Source organism: Prionailurus viverrinus, chromosome A3 (assembly GCF_022837055.1).
Source record: "Prionailurus viverrinus isolate Anna chromosome A3, UM_Priviv_1.0, whole genome shotgun sequence".
Lineage (NCBI taxonomy): Eukaryota > Metazoa > Chordata > Mammalia > Carnivora > Felidae > Prionailurus > Prionailurus viverrinus.
The window spans coordinates 102836999-102857355 of NC_062563.1; the positions used below are offsets into that span (position 1 = coordinate 102836999).

Sequence of the window (20357 nt, forward strand, 5' to 3'; positions counted from 1 at the left end):
TGGGGTATCACCTGGGGCGCGGCGGGCCCCGGAGGCTGAGCCCCCCCTAGAAGGGAGAGGAACCAAACTTCAGCCAGCCTCACGGAGCCTGAGCTCATCACCACGAACCTGTCTTTTCTGCAGAGACCCACCAAACCCACTTCCCAGGTGGGAAAGGAAGTGAGGGTGGACACAAGATCAGACAGAGGCCCGTGCGTTGGATCTGCCCCACACCTCAGGATTGGGACTTGGAGCTCACTCAGTTTTCACTTTTGTAGGGACAGCTGTGTAGGGAACTCCAGGCCGCGCCCACACAGCTCCAGAAACCCTTTCCCTCTCCATCTGCAGGAAGATGTCAGAGTCCCAACCCTTGCTTGGCCAACTTCTCCACAAGGTGGGAGGCCCGGCCTGGACCACTGTGCGTGTCGGGAAGCGGGAGGTCCTGGTTCTGGTGATGGCCCCGGGGACATACAGACTAACTTCCTCTTCTTCAAGGAGCAGTGCTCCGCAGCTGGGCCCCTGGGCTCCAGAAGCTTGAAAGACGCAAGCCCGCCCTCTCGTGGCCACATGTCAGAACTGCAGCCTAACAACCCAGTCTCCACCTCCCCAGGCCTCCAGGCCAAGCCAAGCCTACACAGCATTGACCAGGCAGGGCCCTGCAGTCCCCATCTCTCTGAAGGCTTCATGTTCCCCGGGGCGAAAGAGAGGCACCGGTTCTACATGAGCGAAGGTGCATCGAAGGGCCACACCTATGCACAAACGCAGGCACGCCTCTGCCTTTTATTCTGGTTTTAGAAATAAGGATACATGTTCAGTGAGGTCAAATAATCCACTCAAGGCCAAGCTTGTAAGCATCAGTCCCAGGGCAAGTCACATCCACCTGATGCGAGGTTTTCACCCATTAACTGCACATCAGTGACCCAGGCTGCTTTAAAAATACATATCCGTGACCCTGACCCAGACCTACTGAATCCGAATCCCTGAGCAAAGGGTGGGGATGGGTCTTTACCAGCAAGATAAAGTGTGGTTCTGTATGGACAGCAAGGAACCAGACCACAGGACTGTTACCTCCTGAGGCCAGAGACGTGTTCAAGTGATTCTGGAATCTGCTAGCACTGGCTCATAAGAAATGGTCAATAGTATTTGTGAAATGAATGCATGAATGAGTGTAAGGAACAGATGATTCTGAGGTCCCCCCAGCGCTGACAGCCTATAAATGTGTGACTCCGTCCCACACACATGCACGCAGACCTACGCATTCACACGCAGACACGCTTAGGCACAGGTGTGTCCTAGGATGGCCCTCCCCTTCCTCACATATGCACGCACACCTGCTTCTTTAATGGCCTGCGTTTAGTGTGTGCCCACTGGGTACCTGGCCCAGCCCTGGGCCCTGGCCAGACACCCCTCACAGTCCCCAGGGGCCAGCCCCACTTGGTAGAGTTCAGGTCCCGGGGCTGGTGACAAGCGAGGACGGGAGGAGGGGGCCCCCCCCCCGTCGGGAAGGCTGGAGAGGCAGCGCGTCAGCCAGCAGGCGGCAGACAGGCAGCAGAGGCCCCTCTTGGCCGGCGGCCTGCTCGCACACTTGGCTGAACAGAGACAATGGTGGCCCGCTCCTCCAGCCCAGCCTCCTTCCCGCAGGCAGAGCCCGAGGTCCCTGAGTGTCCGGAACCTCCCCCAGAGCCCAGCTGGGAGGCAGCCAGAGGGCAGCACAAGGGGACTTCCCAGGGAGGGCAGCAAAGCCCCCTGTGAGCTGGCAGGGGGGCAGAGGGTGCAGGGGCCCAGAAGGGACCCTGGGGCCCCTCCTCGGGAATGAAATGCAAGGAATGGGGTGTGTGGGAGGGAGCCAGGCTTCCACTGGCCCTCACAGCCCTCAGACAAGCTCCTTCCGAGAGAGCCCCCAAGGGGTACAACACCACCTCTTGCCCCTCAGCGTCTCTCAGGTCCCAACCTGGAGAACCTCCTTCCCTACTCTGGGGAAACAAAGGCCCCTTGTTCCCAGGCCTCTCCACAGAGCTCTGGAGGCCCCAACCCCTTCTGGCCCTCACTGCCCACCATTGGCTCTGCTCCGATGATTAGCAATGGGGTGTGTGACGTGGGCCTGTCTCATTTGCCCCTGGTGCACGGATGCTTACCGGGGCGGTAGGAGACAAAGGCCCAGGGTCCCAGAGTCAGCCTCACTGAGCTGAGTCCCTGCCCGAAAAGCCTACCTGTCAGGGGGTGGCACTGAGCAACCCTACCCTCTGTCACCGGGGGCTGGCTGGGTTCTCCCAGGACCTCTCACAGCAGGTCACCTGATCCCCAGAGCAAGATCTTCCTCAGGACTATGGCTCCCCTAACTTGACTGCCCAGAGGCTTCCTCTGCCCCAGCTTCTCTCTGGAAGCCCAGGGGTACTCCAATGCTCAAATGAGTGCTAAGCTGCCCCCAGGCCCAAGAAATGTGGCCACTCTGGATTGTGGAAGGGTAGAGAGTGACACGGGAGTGCAGCCAAACCCCGGACCTCCCTCCTCCCTCGGAAGTGACTGGGGACCAGGGCAGCTGGGGGCTGCCGTGGGGGTGGGCACAGCAGTTTGGGAAAGCTCCAGTGAATGCAGGAGGGAGCGAGGACCACAGGGGAACGGGGGTTGTCCTTCCGTGGGAAAGGGGTAGGCCTCGTCCCCCACCACGGACCCACTGAAACAAGCCTCCTCCGTGGGGTCTCAGGTCCACCCTGAGCAGGGGCCAGAGTCTGGGAGGTGGCATCAGCTTCACAGCTGATTGCGGTTCCTCTTGGGGATGATCTTCCGGTAAGTTCTGCGCTCTGAGATGTTGCGCTTCACCTTGGCCGTGGTGGGGGCCTCGTCCTGGTGCAGGGACGGGCTCGAGTGGGATTTCTTCAGGCTGGGCTTGGGCTCCTGAGTGCCTCCAGCTTCCCTCCCCAGCTGCTCTTCCCACAGGTCCAGGTCATCCGAGGGGTAGTGAAGACGGGCCACCAGCAGCTGCACGTACGTCTCGTAGCGGGTTTTCTGCAACACACGGGCCCCGCCACCTTAGCGCTTCCCTGGCTGCATGCAGGGTAGGAGGAAGCTGGAATCTCCAGGGGCAGACAGCTCACACGTGTGAGGAAGAGGGCTAGACGAACAGCCAATGTCTGTCCCACGCTCCAGCAACCAGACTGCAGAACACAGCAGCCTTGCATCCGAGCCCTGGGGTTACCTGGATAGTATCATCCGGACCCCTGCCAGCCCAGCCCCATTCTAACCGCCACCGCCTTGTAGGGCTGTAACTAACGTCTCCAGAACGTGCTACATCTCTGAGACACTAAAAGACCCATAACCCGCTAGGCCTGATCTGTGCAGCACGGCGCACAAACAGCTCACATCTGTACTGAAGCCTAATTGAGTCTGAATAGCATTTTAACAATTGGCATCTGGAGAGGGAGATGCTAACTACCCTTCATCTGTTTAACACTCCTGAGGCCTCCGTAACTAGCAGCCTTGGGATACAGGTCCCAGCGTACTAAGCGCGTTCCCGTCTTCCACCCCGCTGGACCCTCAGCCCAGCCCTGGGTGGCTGGAGGGCCCACGCATCATTGTCTCTGCTCTCTACAGAGGGGAGTGAGGTCTGGGGAGGGCCGGGGGCTTGGCCACGGGTTGCAGCTGGTCACAGGCAGGGACAGGGCAGGGTGAGGCCCAGTGTGCACAGCAGTGCCCCTCACCTACTCCTCGGGCATAGGGTCCCAGAAGGTGCACGGATGAGAGACCGTAGCAGAATCTGGGTGTAAGGTGGGGCGGGGGCGGGGGGGGAGTCAGGGATAAGCCATTTTGGCATCGATCATTGGGCTAATATAAATGAGGCTCGGCCCTGACTGGAGCGGCATGTGAATTCATCATTTTCGGTCAAGTTGTTTAATCTCTCTTTGCCTCAGTTTCCTCATCTGTAAAGTCAGGACAACAGTCCCTACCTCAGAGTTGTCAGACAACTAAACAAGATAATAGAGGCAAGTAATACAAGCTCCATAAATATTGCCTATTAGTATTAGGTAGGTGTTAGGGGAGATCATTCAACTGAAATCGTTTTTCCTTCAATTTAGGGAAAGCCAAATACAGTATACTCTTGGGTGAAAGATAGTTATAAAAAGAACGTCCCCTGTGAGTGTTTGCGGACAGACAAGCAGCTGCTGGGTGCCCCCACGACAAGAAGTGAAGAGGTCTGAGGGCACAAGGACACGCACACTTCGCGCAAGCCCCTGCCCGCGCGGGGGCCCACAGGGCCTCCCTCCGCCAGGGCAGCCAGGGAAACTAAGGCTGCAAGGACGGATGCGGCCACGAGAGGGCGGCAGAGGGCCCAACCGAGGGAGCGGGAGCGAGCCCGGCGGGCGGAGACTCGGCGCCTGACCTCATACTCCAGGTACTCCTTCCGCAAGCGGTACTCTTCCAACTCTCGGCTGCGGCCGCGCCGCTCCGGTAAGTTCCTCTGCAGATCCAGCAGGTCATCGGAGGCAGCGTCCAGGCAGTTCTCGTGGGATCGATGCTGCTCCTCCTGGGAGCGGGAGGCAGAGGGGGAAGCTGTTTCTCCGCTCCCCTCCGTTCCCGAGCCCAGGTGCACAGCCCATCGCAAACCCCACTTCGTTCCCGGGCCCAGGTGCGCAGCCCCTCCCTCCCACCTCCCCTCCCGTCCCGCGTCCCGTGCAGCGCCCTTCCCCGCCGCACCCGGCCCTTCCGGGGGCTGTACCAGGGAGCTCTGCGCGGGGCCCACAGGCAGGATGGGCCTGACGAATCTGCGCTGGGAGCCCACCGCTGCGGGGAAGGGCGGCGCCGAGTGCGTGGCAGCGGCCAGGTTGATGCGCGCGATCCAGGAACTCATCTCCTTAGCAGTGCTGCGGGCAGAGGAGGCCGTGGGTCCCCAAGGTCACAGGGTCGGTCCCGCCCCTCCCCCCACCCCCCAGCTTCCTGCGGTCTGCACAGTCTTCCAGGACTGCTTCAGGACCCAGCGCCTCAAAAAGCCAGAAGCGCTGCCACTGATCGAGGTGGCTGACCTCTGCTGGTAGTGTTAGTCATCCATCAAAGAGGAAAATTTGGGAAGGCAATAGATTTTAGACCAAATGTCCAAGCCAGTGCTCAGTTGCTAGAGGCTTCCTGGAATCCTCCGCTCGGAATTGGGAGGCTTGACCAGGACTTAACACACGCGGGAGGCAGATGCACTGGGGAAGCAGCCCGGTCAGAAGAGGCCAGCAGGCAGCACCAGCCTCTGGGGCAGCCCTAGGACCCCTTCCAAAGGCTGCAGCATTCTCAGGCCTCCTGGTGAAGAAGGCCGCGCCCGCTGGGTCCCGGCCAGCAGCCATCAGAGGGTGAGCAAGGGATGGGGAGAGGAGAGCGGGGGCTTTGCTGCTGTCACCCCGGGAGGACTTACGGTGCCTGGAAGAGGTAGAGCCTCCAGTCGGCAGTCCGCAGCTGGAAGACGTGTGGCTTCTTGGTGTAATGGATGGCCGGGGTGGCCAGCGAGTGGTGCACCCCCACGGGCTCGTCCACCATCTGCCCCACCAAACTCTCCTCTGCAGGGCAGTGGTCCTCTCCCTGCCACGGGGCCCAGGGGCCCAGAAAAGAGGTTATCATCTGTTGTCCACCCTCCGAACCATCCTGGGCCTTTCCCTGTTCCCCCACCCTGCCCATCAGGGGTGTGCACCCCGTTCCTACCTTCAGGAAGTAGAGAACCATCCCCCGAAGCAAGGTGTGGAACATCTTCCAGCCGCGCTTGCCCCACGGTGCTGCCCCAGGAGTACACAAAGGTGGGCGCCCCATCCAGACACGTAGACACACACGGCCCCCTCCCCCACCAACTCAGTCCCTGCCCAGGGTCCACGGAAACACGCAGCACAGCAACACAACAAAACACAGTCACAAGCAAGCACACGCCATGCCTCACACCCAGGCAATCAACAAACAACAAAAGCGATGTCCACGCCGGCCGCCCCCTCTCCGAACACTCCCACCCACGAGCACAGACCCACTAGACATCTTTCTGGTCCCATCCAGAGAGGCACAGGGACTCAGTCCTCAAGCAGAAGAAGGCCTGCTTCCCTAGAGTCCCCTCCCAGCCTGGCTCCGGTCCTGTCGCTGGCCTGCTCTAAAGCCTTCACCTGTCTGAGGGATGAGGCCAAATGCACCTCCTTCTGTGCTCTGTCACACACACCCCCATTCAGAGCAAACTGCGTCTACTCCTTTGTCTACGGGGAATGCCCTCTTGCCCTCCGTTCCTCCAAGGTTCAGCTCAGATACCATCGTGTCCCAGAAGCCTGACCCGTCCCTGTCCCCCACATCTCATCCCCCAAACAAAACCAAAACCTAGCCCTTCTCCACAGCCCCCCGTATTTGATCTTACCCTCCCTACACCACTTACCAATCTCTGCCTTTTATCCCAGACACCGATGTGTCTGTCTGACTTCCCCTCACCACAGGGACCCTGGAGGGCAGGGTCTGTCTTGTCCCCGCACCCCCACCCCCTGGCATCTTACATAGCGCCCAGCACACGGTCACCAGCAAGGAAAGAACACAGGAGCCGGTCCCTGACCTGTGCGATCTCTCCGCACACCCGCATGCGTCAGCCGTGTCCCCAAGCAGAGCCACTGTAGTACGCACGCACACACTCTAGTTCAATGGCAGACGTAAGCCCCGCACAGCGACAGGGCAGCACTCACTCTTCTTGCCATCTGCATCATGATGCATCTTCCGGGCCAGAATGCCCTGCTTGTAGGTGGGTGCCATGGGGTTCTGGGCCAACTGCAGGAAGGGCTTATTCATCTTGCCCGCAGCGGGAGACAGCTGGGCCTTCTCTGGTCCGGCTGCGTCTTCTTCATCCCTGGACATCAGAGTCAGGCTGGGGGTACTGGCCGGGCAAAGGCCACCAGGAGGCACCCATAGCCTCAGCACCCCCCACCCTCTCTCTCACTGGGGAGCCAGATCACCCAGGACCTCCCAAGAGGAGTCCTTCCAAGCCAGCTCATCCGTTCCTGTCATCCCCAGCCCCACCTCCAGGTGTGACCTGGGCTCCTCCACCTGCTTTGAAACTGGCCCTCACTCAGTGGGGGAGCACTGTCCGGGGCCTTGGGGCTCCTCCAACTCTCAGGTGGGCAGGTGGAGGGAGGACAGGCCCAGAGACGGGGAAGGGGTGGGGAGTGGGGGGAAGGGGGCTGTCACTTACACAGCCCATTCAAGCTTCTCACTTCGGATAGACCAGTAGAAGGCCTAGAAGAGAAGGCACACAGTGGGCAGGGAGCCTCGGCCTGTGGGGCCCAAACTCTACCTGGCATCGGTAGGACAAGGGCAGGCCGCAGTCGGCCTCATCCACCCCCAACACGGCTGCCCTTCCTTGAGCGGGAAGCTCATTCGTGCATCCACGTACCCATGCAGGCGTGCAACCATTTACGGAGCCTTCACCGTGTGCCAGGCACCATGCCAGATGCTGGAGACAAGGTGAGCAAAGCAATCCTAGTCCCTACCTGAGCTTAGTGAGGCCTGAGCTAGTTCTCCTGAGAAGATGAATCATCCACATACCATCCCGCCCATGGGACACAGCAGGAACGGCTGACTGACGGGGGCAATAAATATACGGTGAACGAATGAATAAATGAGGTGCTGGAACATTGAAATGATATAACAAAGAGTATTCGTGTCAATGCATCCTGCTTGCATGCCTCTGGAGCCCTGGCAATGCCTGGCACACAGGAAGGGTGCAAGAAATGTTCACCCCACAGACAAAAGAACCAGGGCCAACACTGCTTATGAAAAGCATGCTGTGTGCCTCGCCCCGCTCTGAGCACCTGACAACCTTTATTTCACTGTGATAACCACACCAGAAAGTGGTTGCTACCCCAGGAGGAGCCCAAGTGGGCCAAGGGACAAGAATTCAAACCCTAGAACCTGTGGCTCCTAAGTCTTAGACTTCAAACTGCCCTTTGTTCGTTCAGAGGACCAAGAAACCAGTGCTCCTCACATTCCCCAAGCCTCAGAATCGCCGGGAAGCCTAAGAGAACATTTTAGGGGCCCCGGCCCCAGAGATTCTAATTCAGTAGGTCCGAGGCAGGGAGCCTGTGAATTTCCACAAGCCGACAAATACCAAGGTGGTGCTGATGCGGCTGGCTAGGACCCACGCTTTGGGACCTTCCATACACAAGCCTGTCCTCCCAAAGATAATGCAGCAGAGGCAGGCCCAGGCTGGGAGCCCCTGGCACCGTGAGCCCAGGGAGCACCCCCCCACCCCGGCACCCTCCCTCCCCACCATACCTTCAGCAGCTCCTTGGGGAAGTTCCCGCCGTCACACAGGCCGTTCAGGTTGGTTATGAATTCTTGGCAAGTCATGCTCTTCCCAATGTTCTGTGGCCCATGCAGAGGAGGGGGACTGCTGGCACACACTCCCCACCCCAACAGAATAACCCCCCAGGCGGACACTCTGGAACCTTCTCCAGTTCTCCAGACCTACCTCCCCCGGGGCCCTTCTATGACTCCACCCCGGGCCTCTGGCCTCAACCCCCCTCTTCCGGCACCCCCGCCCTCTCACCTGTCCATGCAGGTCCGTGTTAAGGAGCATGATGGCACAGGTCAAGGTGTGTACAGAATCTGCTCCAGAGGGAGGTGAGTGCAGAGAAAGCTCATTGGAACCGGGACTCCCGCGTTTCCACCTGCCCGTGCTGGGTGGGGTGATCCCCAAATGCTTCTCTGGTTCTCCACAGTCCCCCAGACACTCCCACCAGCAGCTACCCAGTGAACTCCTGAGTGGGGGACACTTCCATGCAACCCCCTCCCAGGCACCCCAGGACCCCCCTGCCCTGCCTTCAGGGCCAGCCCCTTCCTACCTGCAGAGGAGAAGACCCCAGGATTGCAGTAATGGAAGCGTTTGGAGAACTGGTAGAGGATTCGCTCCCGCTCCTGAGTCTCCCCACTGAGCACCAGGGCCTGCAGGAAGACCCTGGAAGGAGGGCCAGAGTCCAGGATGGAGCCCAGGCTGGGGCAGCCAGCAGGCGCCAGAGCCGGGAGGCAATCAAGATTCCAGCCCTCGCCAGTGCCGCCACCTCCCAGCCATCCCTCCGCCCCAGAGAGGGCCCGGGGGTCTTACCGGAGGGCGCGGTCCAGGCTCTGGCCTCCAAACTGGAAGAAGGACAAGTACTCCTCAGCCACAGCCCTGCTGAAGTCATTGCTGTGGACAGGAAATGGGCATGAAGCCTGCACTGGGGGTCGGGGCCCCAGGGCCTGCACACGTCCCAAGAGGACGAGGGGGCAAGGGGGCAGCAGGGCTCTGGTCTGCCACTGGCACCATCCAACATCGAGTGGGGAGGACACGAGGAGTTGGGTAGGGGAGACAAGGGGGCCGGTCCGCTGGCTCTAAGCAGGGCTCAAGAGTATGGACAAGCGGTGACACGCGTGATGAAGAGGAAGAGGCAGGCGGGGCAAGGGGATGGGGGGGAGGCATGGATTGGGACAGGAATGACGGGGTGAAGGTCAGCAGTGGGGCAGCAGGGACACAGGGACAGGAGGGGCGACCGGCGGATGGAGTCTACCAACCACTCCTCCCTCCCCTGACTTGACCTCCAGCCTTGCTCAGGCTCAAAGCCCCTTACTTCTTCTGTAGGTAGGCAGCCACTTCAGACTTCCGGAAGCCTTCCAGGTGATAGAGGCGAGAGGCCAAGTTCCAGGCCACCTTGTCGGTCCTGACACCATTCGCCAGCTTGTCTCCAGCCTGTGGCCTTTGGCCTTCCTCTGGGGACTGTGCTTGGGGCATGGGGCTCTCAGGAAGCCTGCAAAAGTCCAACAGAGTGCTCAGACTACCGCGGGGGCTGGACAGGAAGGCGTATGGGGCAAGTGTCCCTACAGGTCAGTCCTGGAAGGGATGCTCAGAGTCCCTGCCCAGAGCTCAGCAGGCGAGCTAGAGCTCCAGGGCCTTGAGCGGTGGGGGCCGAGGGAAGCTGGACCAGGGCCTCACCGGGGAAAGAGGCAGCGTCACAGCCTGCTTGGCCTGGCCTGGCCTGGGCACCAGGAGAATCCAGCCTGCAAGGGCTGGAGCCAAGCTTAGCACCTGGCACTTTCTCGGGCAAACCACCAGGATGTTCTGAGCCTAGTTCATCTGAGGTGGCAGGTGTCCCCTTTGAAGACACCGGTGGTATTTAATCCATCCCCAGGAGGGATGGCATTTGTCTCTCCAAACCCCACCAGCCACTCATCTCCCTCACCTGTCCTGCCCTGCCCGTGTCGCCTCCGTGCCCTCTTCCCCCTGCCAACCCCAGCCCCAGGCTTCACTCCTAGAGCTGGAGCCACGGAAGGTGCAAGGAGGAGGGAAGCACAGGAAGCCAGCCCGGCTTCAGGCACAGCTACAGCTCGGGAGTCAAAGAGGCAGCTTCCGACCTCTCCCTTCTCACACCGGCAGTCCTGCGATAAAGGAAGCCGTCGCCACAGGAGCCCAGATGGTGAGCTGTCATTATCGCGAGCTTACAGGGGCCCAGGCAACCCCGACAGACTCAGGGAACACTCAGAGCCTGGCAGCTAGAACCCTGGAAGTCACCGAGCCCAGCCTCTCCCTGACTCCTTCGGTTCCCTGCAGTATGACAACCGGGGGGCGGGGGGGGGGGGGGGGGAGGGGGAATCCTCGTGATGTGCCCACTCATTATCCACGTGACCACGGTTAGGGGGCTGTACGGGTAAGCAAAACTCATCAGAACGTGAAAATGTTCACTGATCAGCCGGCCACTTATAAAATTAGGCTGCACTCGACAGCACTCTCTCCTTAACACAAACGTCCATCTCTGGCTGCCCACCCCCCTTCCCGGGGCATGTCTTTGCTGCTCATTCCTCACTGCTTCCTGAGGCTTCTAACGCACCCAGCAAGGTGGGGCCAGCATAACAGAGACCCACTGAAAAGTGAAATTACAAATCTCGCTAAAAAAACGTTTAATTTCATGAAGTCCGTGTAAGTGATGCCAGAAGGTTCCAGGAATCACATGGAAAGCCACGAACAGGGGCGCCTGGGTGGCGCAGTCGGTTAAGCGTCCGACTTCAGCCAGGTCACGATCTCGCGGTCCGTGAGTTCGAGCCCCGCGTCAGGCTCTGGGCTGATGGCTCAGAGCCTGGAGTCTGTTTCCGATTCTGTGTCTCCCTCTCGCTCTGCCCCTCCCCCGTTCATGCTCTGTCTCTCTCTGTCCCAAAAATAAATAAACGTTGAAAAAAAAAAAAATTAAAAAAAAAAAAAAGCCACGGACAAACAAGGAATTGGAGGATTTAGTCCACTGGACAACTGAAGAGAAGAAAAATAATGACACATTTGTCACATCTAAACGGAACTATGTGAATACCCAGCTGAGCAAGCCCTAAAATACGTTTATAGGAACGACCTAGTCGATTAGCGTTGTTACAATGGGGAGTTACTTTGGGGGTAGAAAAAATAAGGCAAATATGAACTGTCACAGGATTGACATGGGGCAATGCATCTTGCTTGCACTTAAATTGGACACTTTAAATGGGTGAATTGTATGGTATGTGAATTCTTTCTCAAAAAAGCTGTTATTAAAATAAATTAATTGAGGGGCGTGCCAGGCGGCTCAGTCGGTTAAGTGTCTGACTTCGGCTCAGGTCATGATCTCACAGTTCTTGAGTTCGAGCCCCGCCTCCAGCTCTGGGCTGACAGCTCAGAGCCTGGAGCCTGCTTCAGATTCTGTGTCTCCCTCTCTCTCTGCTCCTCCCCTACTCACACTCTGTCTCTCTCTCTCTCAAAAATAAACACTAAAACAAATCAATTGAAATGAAATGAAAAGGAAAATAAAATATAATAAAAATAACCTCTGTGACCTCACTGTGACAGGCCCAAAGGAGACATCTCGTGGGGCCAGCAGACTCAGGCCAGGAACATTAATCCTATATTGTGCTAAAAATAAGATTCAACTTATTTATTTATGTAATACTTAACATCATAGCAAGCAAAGCCCCGATCAAGCCTTTGTTTCATTATTTACTATGAAAGTATGCTTCTCATTTTAAGCAGACTTACTTACTTTTATTTTGGGTTGAATTGACTGGAGTTTTGGTATGACAAGCCCTGTCTTCTCAGATTCTGAGAGACTCCCCTGATTACCTAGCCTCCAAACACCTCCAGAGACTCCAGAGTGGAGTTTTCCAGATGCATGAGGAAGATGCTTTGGTTTCTGGCCCTGCCTGAGGCTCTGTCCCCATCATCCAGTAACACTGAGCTAGGAGTGGGGCCAACCTTCCAGTTGGTGTGACCAGAACTGTCACCGGTGCCTCCTGGTCTCTTCAGTATGTCCCTACTCAGCCAGCCAGAGAACAAAACCTCTTTCCTGGGTGGAGACCCCAGGTGCCTCCCGGGGCAGGCAGACATCTAGGCTGGCTTCCCAGGTGTCCTGTTCCTGCCTCCGGCCACAGTTTTGGGGCTATTCAATCCTGCCATGGGCCCCAACATCCACCCCCTTGATTCCAGTCAAACTTCCCCTTGGTGTTCCGGCTTCCCCTGAGATCTTAGCCAGCACCCTGGACCTAGGCTCACGGATGGATTTCTCCTAGACATCTCAAATTCAAAGCAGTGTGTAATCCCCACATCACAAGCTCTGACCTTCACATTCCCCAGCCCTGCCTAGCACGACTCCTATTTTTCTGGGCACCTGGCCCCGGTCAGGTTCCCCGAACACTTCCCCTTCCTCCTCTCCCGGTGCCCAGACTCTCAGGGCGTTGCCTCAGCACACACAAATCCCACCCCACGTGTGTAACTGTCTGCTTCTTGGTTTCTCGTGCTTTCAAACCCAAAACTTTCAGTATTTCCCAAAACTTCTGGCACCCAGTCCTATACTCCTGGCTTAATAGATATTAGTGTGTTAAATCCCACTGTGCATTTCTCACACTCTGTCCAGACCAGGGCATTCCTAAATGTACCCACAATTAGAGAGCCGGTTAGTCTAACACTTACCCTTCTGTAGAAGTCAAGTGAGGACCAGGCTGGACGACAGCTCCAGCCTCTGGAGTCCTGGCTGGGCCTTCACTCTTTACTTCCTTCCCTGGGTTTGGAGCGTCTCTGGCCTCCTCTTTCTCCAGGAAACTTGGCTTTGCCCCATCTGTCTCCGGGAGTGAAGGGCGTGAAGCATCTAGTGTCCACTCGGGAAAACTGCTGCCCTGGAGGGGGCCCCAGAGCCGCGGGCTGCCTTCCTGGGAGGACACAGGGCTGGGCCTGGGGCCAGGGCCTCTGCTCTCAGACTCAGGGCTGCTAGGTTCCGGTGAAGACGCTGGGCTCCCTGGGGAGCCAGGAGCCAAGGTGCAGGGAGCAGATTCCTGGGGACACTCAGCATCACTGTCACCTGAGGAAGAGCATGGAGTGAAGCTGACACGGGGCGAGAGGCAGACTGAGGGCAAAGGGGTGCGGCAGAGCCAGGAAAACAGCCTGGGAAGCCACCTCCACGAGCTCCCTCCCCGGGGCTCCTCCCCTGGAGCTGGGCAGCATGTTCTGTCCCTCCTTCGGGCAGTGACCTCCCACATGCAGAGGCAGTGGCCAGAGAGCTCCCAGGAGACTCCAGTCCCGAGGCAACCTGGGGTTCAGGACTTCCTAAACGACTAGGACCCAGGCATCAGAAACGCTGGGTCTTTTGTCCATTTCTTCATTTATTCTATGAAATGAGCATTTTCAAACCCATGGTCCTGATGAAGTCACAGAGGCAGAAGCAGGATTAAACCCCAAGTCTGTCTGGCTCCAAGAAAATATAATGAGACTTCTCAATGACACCTGTGAATCCAAGGATGATCTCTGTCCCCACCTGGATCCAAAGCCTCCCATCACCCAATTTCCCAGAGCCCATAATAGGTCTCACCTCTGTCCTGGGAGAGAAGAGGCCCCCGGGGCCAGGAAGGACCCTCTTCTGTCTGCCAGCCTTCAGGGCTGGGCAGGGCCTGTTGAGAGAGGCACAGGATCTCCATGAGCCCTGGAGGCACTGAGAGGGGAAGGTGGGGAAGGGAGAATGACTTGAGTAAACAGGGCCCCTCCCTCCCTGCTGTCTTCCCACCCGGACAACATGGCCCCAGTCCAGTCTAGTCTGGGTCCTCAGTTCAGAAGAGGGATCCTGGATGGGAAAAGACCCACATCCCAGAAGTGCTGGTGCCGGGCCCTAGTATCACCGGGCTCATGTTCCTCCATACGGATGGGGCAGGGGAGGCCAAGAGAGGGAAAATGACTTGCCCAAGGTAACGCAGGATGTATGGCGGGGCTAGGTCCTGCGTCCCAGGCTTTATCCACACAGGATGCTGCAGACGCGGTGGGGTCACAGCTGTTTCCCAGAGAAGTCTTAGAAAGAGAGGCAAGAGGTTTGACCTGAGGGAAACTGTTCTTAGGGCCTTTAACACGCCCTACAAGGCCTCCGGGGCCTCCCATCCAGGCTCACTGACTTCTTGCCTTCTCTGCCCCCAGCCTCCTCCCTCCATGGGCTGCAGCACCGGCCCCAGGACGGGCTGGATTCTAGGGAGAGTGGCAGCACCCAGGCACTGGGATGGGAGCAAGTGCCACTTGCTGTGAGGATGGGGCTCCCAGGCTTCCCTCTGAGGACCCCAAGGGCGCCAGAGCAACAAGGGTCACGTACAGAGCCATAACGGCCCACACTGGGCACCCCCAGCCTTTGGGTGAGGGGACTCCAACAGTCCCCAGCAGCATCGCTGATCTTGGGGTCAGGTGAGAGAGCCATTCGGGTTAATGGCTCTTCTGCATTGTTCTTTGCAAACAGAGATTAGAAAGTTACAGCCCTGCTCTGCCATCTTGACTTTCCTTATCTCTTAAGCAGAGGTCTCCCTGGGAAAACTGCTCCCTGCTGTCTCACATCACTTGTCCCCGTAACTTGTCCTAGTTGATCTCAAGGACCTCTGCCATTGTCGCAGGGGCCTGATCTATCAACACGGGGGTGGGGGGGGGGGTGGGGGTGTTGAAAGATGGTGAACTAAAAGTAACTAAATGCTAAAATCTCTCAAGAAAAGAGAGGACAAGACTCCTAAAACAGACATCTCCCGGCCAGGGGCAGAGGTCATCTTGCAGGCTGAGCCCTGCCCTGTTACAGCTGGGAAGGTCTTGGAGGTGGGAGGGGTGGAGACTAAGAATGGCCTGGAACACGCTGCAATTGGAGGAGCTGTTTGTTCTCCAAATGTGTCCAGACACAGCCCCCTGAAACTGGTGAGATGGAGACATTTGTGCACTTAATTGCCATCGTGTTCTGTTGACATCATGGCGTTCATGAAACAAACGAAGGACTCATAATTCTGAAGGCCACCCCGGACCTGCTTTTCAGCTATATTACTTCAGCATTCCAAAAGGCCCTAGCATCTGAAGAGTGTTCTGGGCCCCGTGACCACAGAGAAAGGCCTTTCCTTCCGTGTCCCCATGCAAAGCCTTGGATCAGTCCCCAGGGCTCGGCTTACCTCACTCTCCCTGCAGCCAGAAGGTGCTTCAGGGGTCCCCTCGGTGGTGTCAGCCACGGCCCACGAGAAGAAGTGAGGTTTGTAGGTGGGCACAGGGAATGGAGGTGTGGTGTGTCCGCTGCGATCAGCCGTGCCAACCCCCAGATCTGGCTCACTGCCCAGCTCCCATAGCACTCCGCCTTCTGGGAGCGGGGGCTCCAGGGTCTGGGGATACTGGGGCCCGGGTCTCCCATCTGTGCGAGAGTCTGAGAACCCCCAGGAAAAGCCAGCTCCAGAAGCACTGGTGTCCGAGCAAGGGCTCTCCAAAAAGAGGGGGTTGTCGAAGAAGACGCTCTCCTCCTCGGCACCCCACTCCGGGGAAGAGTCCGGCCTTTCCTCCCTCGGCCACACGGGCTTCGGATTCTCCCCCTCAGGCCCACTGCTGTCTCTCCCAGAGGCCTCCTCCGTGGGCAAGCTGGGGTGGAGGCCCGAGCCCCGGGGGCCTGCGGGGCTGGAGGGGAAGGTGGGGAGCTCCACAGGGGCCGTGGGGATGCAGCACCTCAGCTCAGCCCTGAGCCCTTCTGTCTTCTCCAGCTCCTCCTCCAGGTCCAGGACGCACATCTGGGCCTGCAGGATGCCCGCCCAGAACATCACCTGGGTGGACGTGCTCTGGCTCTGCCTGGGGCTCCCCAGAGGATGGCTGCTCCTGGGTGGCCCGGGGGGTGCGGCCTTGTGCCTAGGCCCCCCCGGGGAAGAGCCGCTCCCCAGGTGCACAGGCTCTGCGCCGGAGGCCCCGGGAGGAGCATCTGGCTTCGTGGAATCTGGAGGCTCAGAGGACCAGCTCTGTTCCGCACAAGGTTCGGGAGGGTCAGGATGGCCGCACGTCTCCCTCAGGTCTGCTCCTGGGCACGGCCGCAGGTCGTCTCCCAAGGAGAGGCTGAGAAACTCCATGGGTTTGGGGTGTTCAGAGAGGCTGTCGTCACCCATCATCCGGAGCGCAAGCTGCTCAGGAGGCCCCAGAAATGTCCGCCTTCACAATCCCATCGTGTGGATGAGGGGGAGCGCTGGCCTGGGGTGCCGCTGGGAACCCACATCTACCCTGCAAGCCCCCAGAGCAAATGCAGGTTAGCAAAGGCTGTGAGCCCCTGGAGACACACGTCTAGTGTATTAGATGCGTCTGGGGTGCCTGCCGCATCCATGCTCCCGGCTAAGGGATGCTGCCAGCCACAGCCCCGCCGGCGGGGTGAGGAGGGCACCATCGACCACCCCCCGCCCCAGTCTCAACTGCTCGCTCCAAGACCCCCGTCTGTCGGCTGAAGGTGGCCCAGGGGCTTAGCTGGAAAAGATAAACTGGACGAACCAGATGATTTACTAGGGAATTGGGATTGGAGAACCGAGGGACTGAAGTGGTTGGCAGGAACCAAAGGTGGACGTGCCTCAAAACGGCACGCAAGCCACGAAGCCAAAAACACACGTAAACCAAAGCGTGTGGGAGCCAAACAGACAACACTAGAGGCGAGGAGACCTGGGGAGAAGCAGGCACCCAGGAGAGAAAGGTGCAGGCTGCCTTATTTCTGCCTCCCTGGGCTCCTGTCTTTGGGGCCTCATCCTTCGCTAGGCCAGGAGGCTGCTTCTCACTTCCACCATGCAGGTGGAGGCCAGAGGGGGCGCTGGGCTAGAGCCAGCCTGGGCTCCTGACGGGAGGACCCGCAGCCCACGGGCCTACCTAGCTGCGTGGGGAGGAGAGAGGTACAGGGCCGTGCCCACCAAGGGCTGCACCACATCCGCTCAGACCTGCCCGGTGCATCGGCCACACTCGCACCAGTTGGGTGCAGCTGAGGGATCCCCCAGGGTACTTTCCAGAAGCGTGCATCTCCATGCTCTGCATGTGGACAAGCTACGTGGCTCTCTGGGTGGCCCTGCTCCTTCAGAACAAGTGGCTGGTTTTGATCCTGTGGACGCCATGAAACTCATAACCTGTTCTGCTCTTGGTACTGGCTCTCAGGAAGTACGGGGTCAAGTGCACAGGCCCTTCGAGCACAGATTTCCAGTACTGAACCCATCCCCGGCTTCATCCCACCTTTTCTTGTTCTCTCTTTGGCTCACTTTCCTCACTCGCGTGTTTCTACCGTGAAGTCTTGTGTGTGCTTGTGTGCTGTATTAAACTATTTTGGGGAACAAAGGTACAAATAAACACACACCTGCCCCTGACTTGTAACCACCTGTTGCCTACGTTATAGCCTGCCATCAGACGCTCAATAAATGGGAACCCCCAGAGCTGGAAAACCAGGGTCAGGTGGGGGTCCTCTTGTTTAAACCTATTGCTTTAAGGTCACCTAGAAACACAGCTTGGCACTGTGCCCTCTTTTGGGAGGGTACCTAACAGAAATGACACAGGACCACCATGAATTTCAGTTTCTTGTTCCTCTTAAGAGCATTCCCCTAAAAGTCCCTCAAAACCAGAATCCTTTTCTGGACTTTTACCTCTCTGCCCCAACCGCCACATCCCTCACTCAGAGCAAGAATCTGTCATTGCTGAACTAGGGCCTCATGATCCTGAAGTTGTGGCCCCTGGGAAAGGCCCCCAGTCCCGCCTTCGAGGCCACCAAGTTCTGGCGGTGACTGTGTAGACTACCTTTCCCCCAAAATGGGGCTGTTTCTTATTTTTAATCTTATATTCAATGCTCTGAATCAAACTGATGCGCACTGGTCTCCCCCTTGGTCTTCTATGGGTCTCCTAGCTCGGCCTTGGGTCCTTCTTGGTTCTTTGTCTCCACCCCACACCCCTCCCCCCAACCAGCCCCAGTTATAGGCTGAGGATTCAGATGCTTTGCTCCCTAAATCCTCGGCCGGCCCCAAAGGAGATATCTGACTACCTTGCTCCCCCTAGGTGGCTGTCCATTTTCTACTCTCCGTCCTCTCTGAGTAAGAGACCTGCCATAGTCGTATTTCCAAGGGAGAAGGAGGAGCGAACCTCACAACCCATTGTCTATACTTGGACAACCTGCCAGATCCAAACCTCCCTCCCCAGGCCTGTGTGAAGAATGATCAAGTATGAGTGAGGAGGTGAGATCCCACCACTGCAGCCCACAGGCCACAGGGAACATCGGGCAGAAAGTTCCATTTAGGGCAGAGGTGGAAAGAAGCACCCAGTCTACAGCTCACTTCCCCGACCCCGAGGCCGACCTCCCCTGACCTTCCCTCCCTACCAGGACCTGGTCTATTTGTGCTTAGCTGGCTCCCCTCCCCACACCTCTGCTCCAGTCCTCATTCCTCCACACACTGTATGTGAACACGTGCCAGCCTCAAGAGCATGGCCCTGTGGGCATGAGAGTATTTTGCCTGGATGACATCAACTCTCCTACTCCCATTAGCGAACTCACTTGATAAGAAACGTTCAAATGTCAATAACTGGACTGGGAAATGCTGGCAGCAGCCAGTGGAAAGGCTCCTCCATGGGGGAGCATCCCCCATGCTCCTCTGGGCAAATATGTACAGAATTCTCTATAAATATGTATATGAATTAAGGAGCCATACAGGTAAACGTTCATGACTCTGCTAGATGTAAATGATCATTGGATTTGCCTTCCCAGAAGAAACCAGACATTCTTCAATGGGTTTGAGGGGGGGGGGGGGGAATCAGAAAAGCTGTAGCAGCTTTCCAGAGACCAAAGAGAGAAGAGAGCAGATTTTTGGGGCCTGAGGGAGGTGGGGTGGAGACTGGGAAATGGAGGGAGGAAACAGACAGACTGAGAGATCAAGCATTTGATGGGGGAAGAGGTATGCACTTTGACTAGGCCGTGACTCTGAATCAATTAAATTCACCCTGGTTACACCCCACCCCTCACTCTCTATTTCAGAACATTTACCCCACTGTGTGATGGCGGGTGGTTTACTCACATGGTTCTCATCTGCCTCCCGTTCCCAGAATGTAAGCACCTAGAAGGCAGGTTCTTTGTGATTCTGTTCACCTGTCTCAGTATGGAAATGCTGAAGGACAGAATCCTGCTAGTGTGTGTGTTATGCCCAACTACAAAGTGCAGGGCGGAGGGCATGTCCTTATACTTTGGTTCAAGTGGATTAGTTAAAGGTTAGTGTTGACTCAAGAAGTTCAGGACCACCTGTGGGACACCTGGGGTGACAGAGTCCAGTGGGAGGCGTTCCCAGTTCTAGGCTGGCAGTTCCAAATGGGCGGCATGCAACTTCATGGTAGAGTTGCCACATTTAGCAAATAAGCATACAGGATGCTCGATATTTGGGACATACTTATACTAAAAATTTACTCTCTAAAAATTCAAATTAACTGGGCATTCTATATTTTATCTGGCAACCCAACCTCATGGGGGAGGCAAAAAGAACGTACCAAGCCCTTGCAACGTGCCAGTTATCCAGTTTGGTGCTTTACAGGCTCATCTGTCTTGCCAGCTACCCCAAGAATAAGACAAATGGTAACATTCCCCCCCCTACTTATAAGGCTGAGTGAAGGCTCAAACAGTGTCAGAAATGTGCCCGGGTAACTCAGCTGGTAAGTGGGGGAACTGGGGTCCGATCCCAGGTCTGTGGCTGTCTTAAGTATCATTCTCTCTTCCCACCCATAAATCTTTTTTTTTTAAGTTTTTAAATTTTTATTTTATTTAGAGAGAGAAAGAGAGAGAGCAAGCAGGGGAGGGGCTGAGAGAGAGGGAGACAGAATCCCTAGCAGGCTCCACATTGCCAGCACAGAGCCTGATGTGGGGCTTGAACTCACAAACCGAAGAGTCAAATGCTTAACCGACTGAGCCACCCAGGCGCCCTATCTACCCACCCATAAATCTATTTCCCTTGGGTCTTCATGCATTGAATGAAGTATGAATTACTTGTGAAGCAGAGTCTCTTGAATTCATCTGTTTTCCCACTGTTTGGTGCAGTACCTGCTTGACTCAGAAGTGGTACTCCAGAAATGTTTGTGGAAATGAGAGGAAAGATGGATGGATGGATGG

The 20357-nt window shown here is 57.2% G+C and overlaps 1 protein-coding gene across 7 annotated transcripts in view; it reads right to left on the bottom strand.

Annotated features, from left to right (window-relative positions):
- Positions 1-729: 729 nt before the first annotated feature.
- PSD4 (pleckstrin and Sec7 domain containing 4) overlaps positions 730-20357 on the bottom strand; it is a 35737-nt gene continuing 16109 nt past the window's right edge. For 5 of the 7 annotated variants that reach the window (XM_047852753.1, XM_047852755.1, XM_047852756.1 and 2 more), the window contains exons 2-16: positions 15400-16477; positions 14177-14281; positions 13812-13890; positions 12920-13304; positions 9573-9749; positions 9071-9151; positions 8811-8923; positions 8516-8574; positions 8242-8331; positions 7160-7203; positions 6657-6817; positions 5372-5726; positions 4694-4838; positions 4358-4501; positions 730-2985 (exon numbers count right to left, since the gene is read on the bottom strand). In XM_047852753.1, coding sequence (XP_047708709.1) covers positions 2728-2985; positions 4358-4501; positions 4694-4838; positions 5372-5726; positions 6657-6817; positions 7160-7203; positions 8242-8331; positions 8516-8574; positions 8811-8923; positions 9071-9151; positions 9573-9749; positions 12920-13304; positions 13812-13890; positions 14177-14281; positions 15400-16368 — 3165 coding nt within the window. In that variant the 5' untranslated portion in view covers positions 16369-16477 and the 3' untranslated portion in view covers positions 730-2727. The remainder of the gene's footprint in view (positions 2986-4357; positions 4502-4693; positions 4839-5371; positions 5727-6656; positions 6818-7159; positions 7204-8241; positions 8332-8515; positions 8575-8810; positions 8924-9070; positions 9152-9572; positions 9750-12919; positions 13305-13811; positions 13891-14176; positions 14282-15399; positions 16478-20357) is intronic. The other 2 variants (XM_047852758.1, XM_047852757.1) reach the window with 2 other exon arrangements.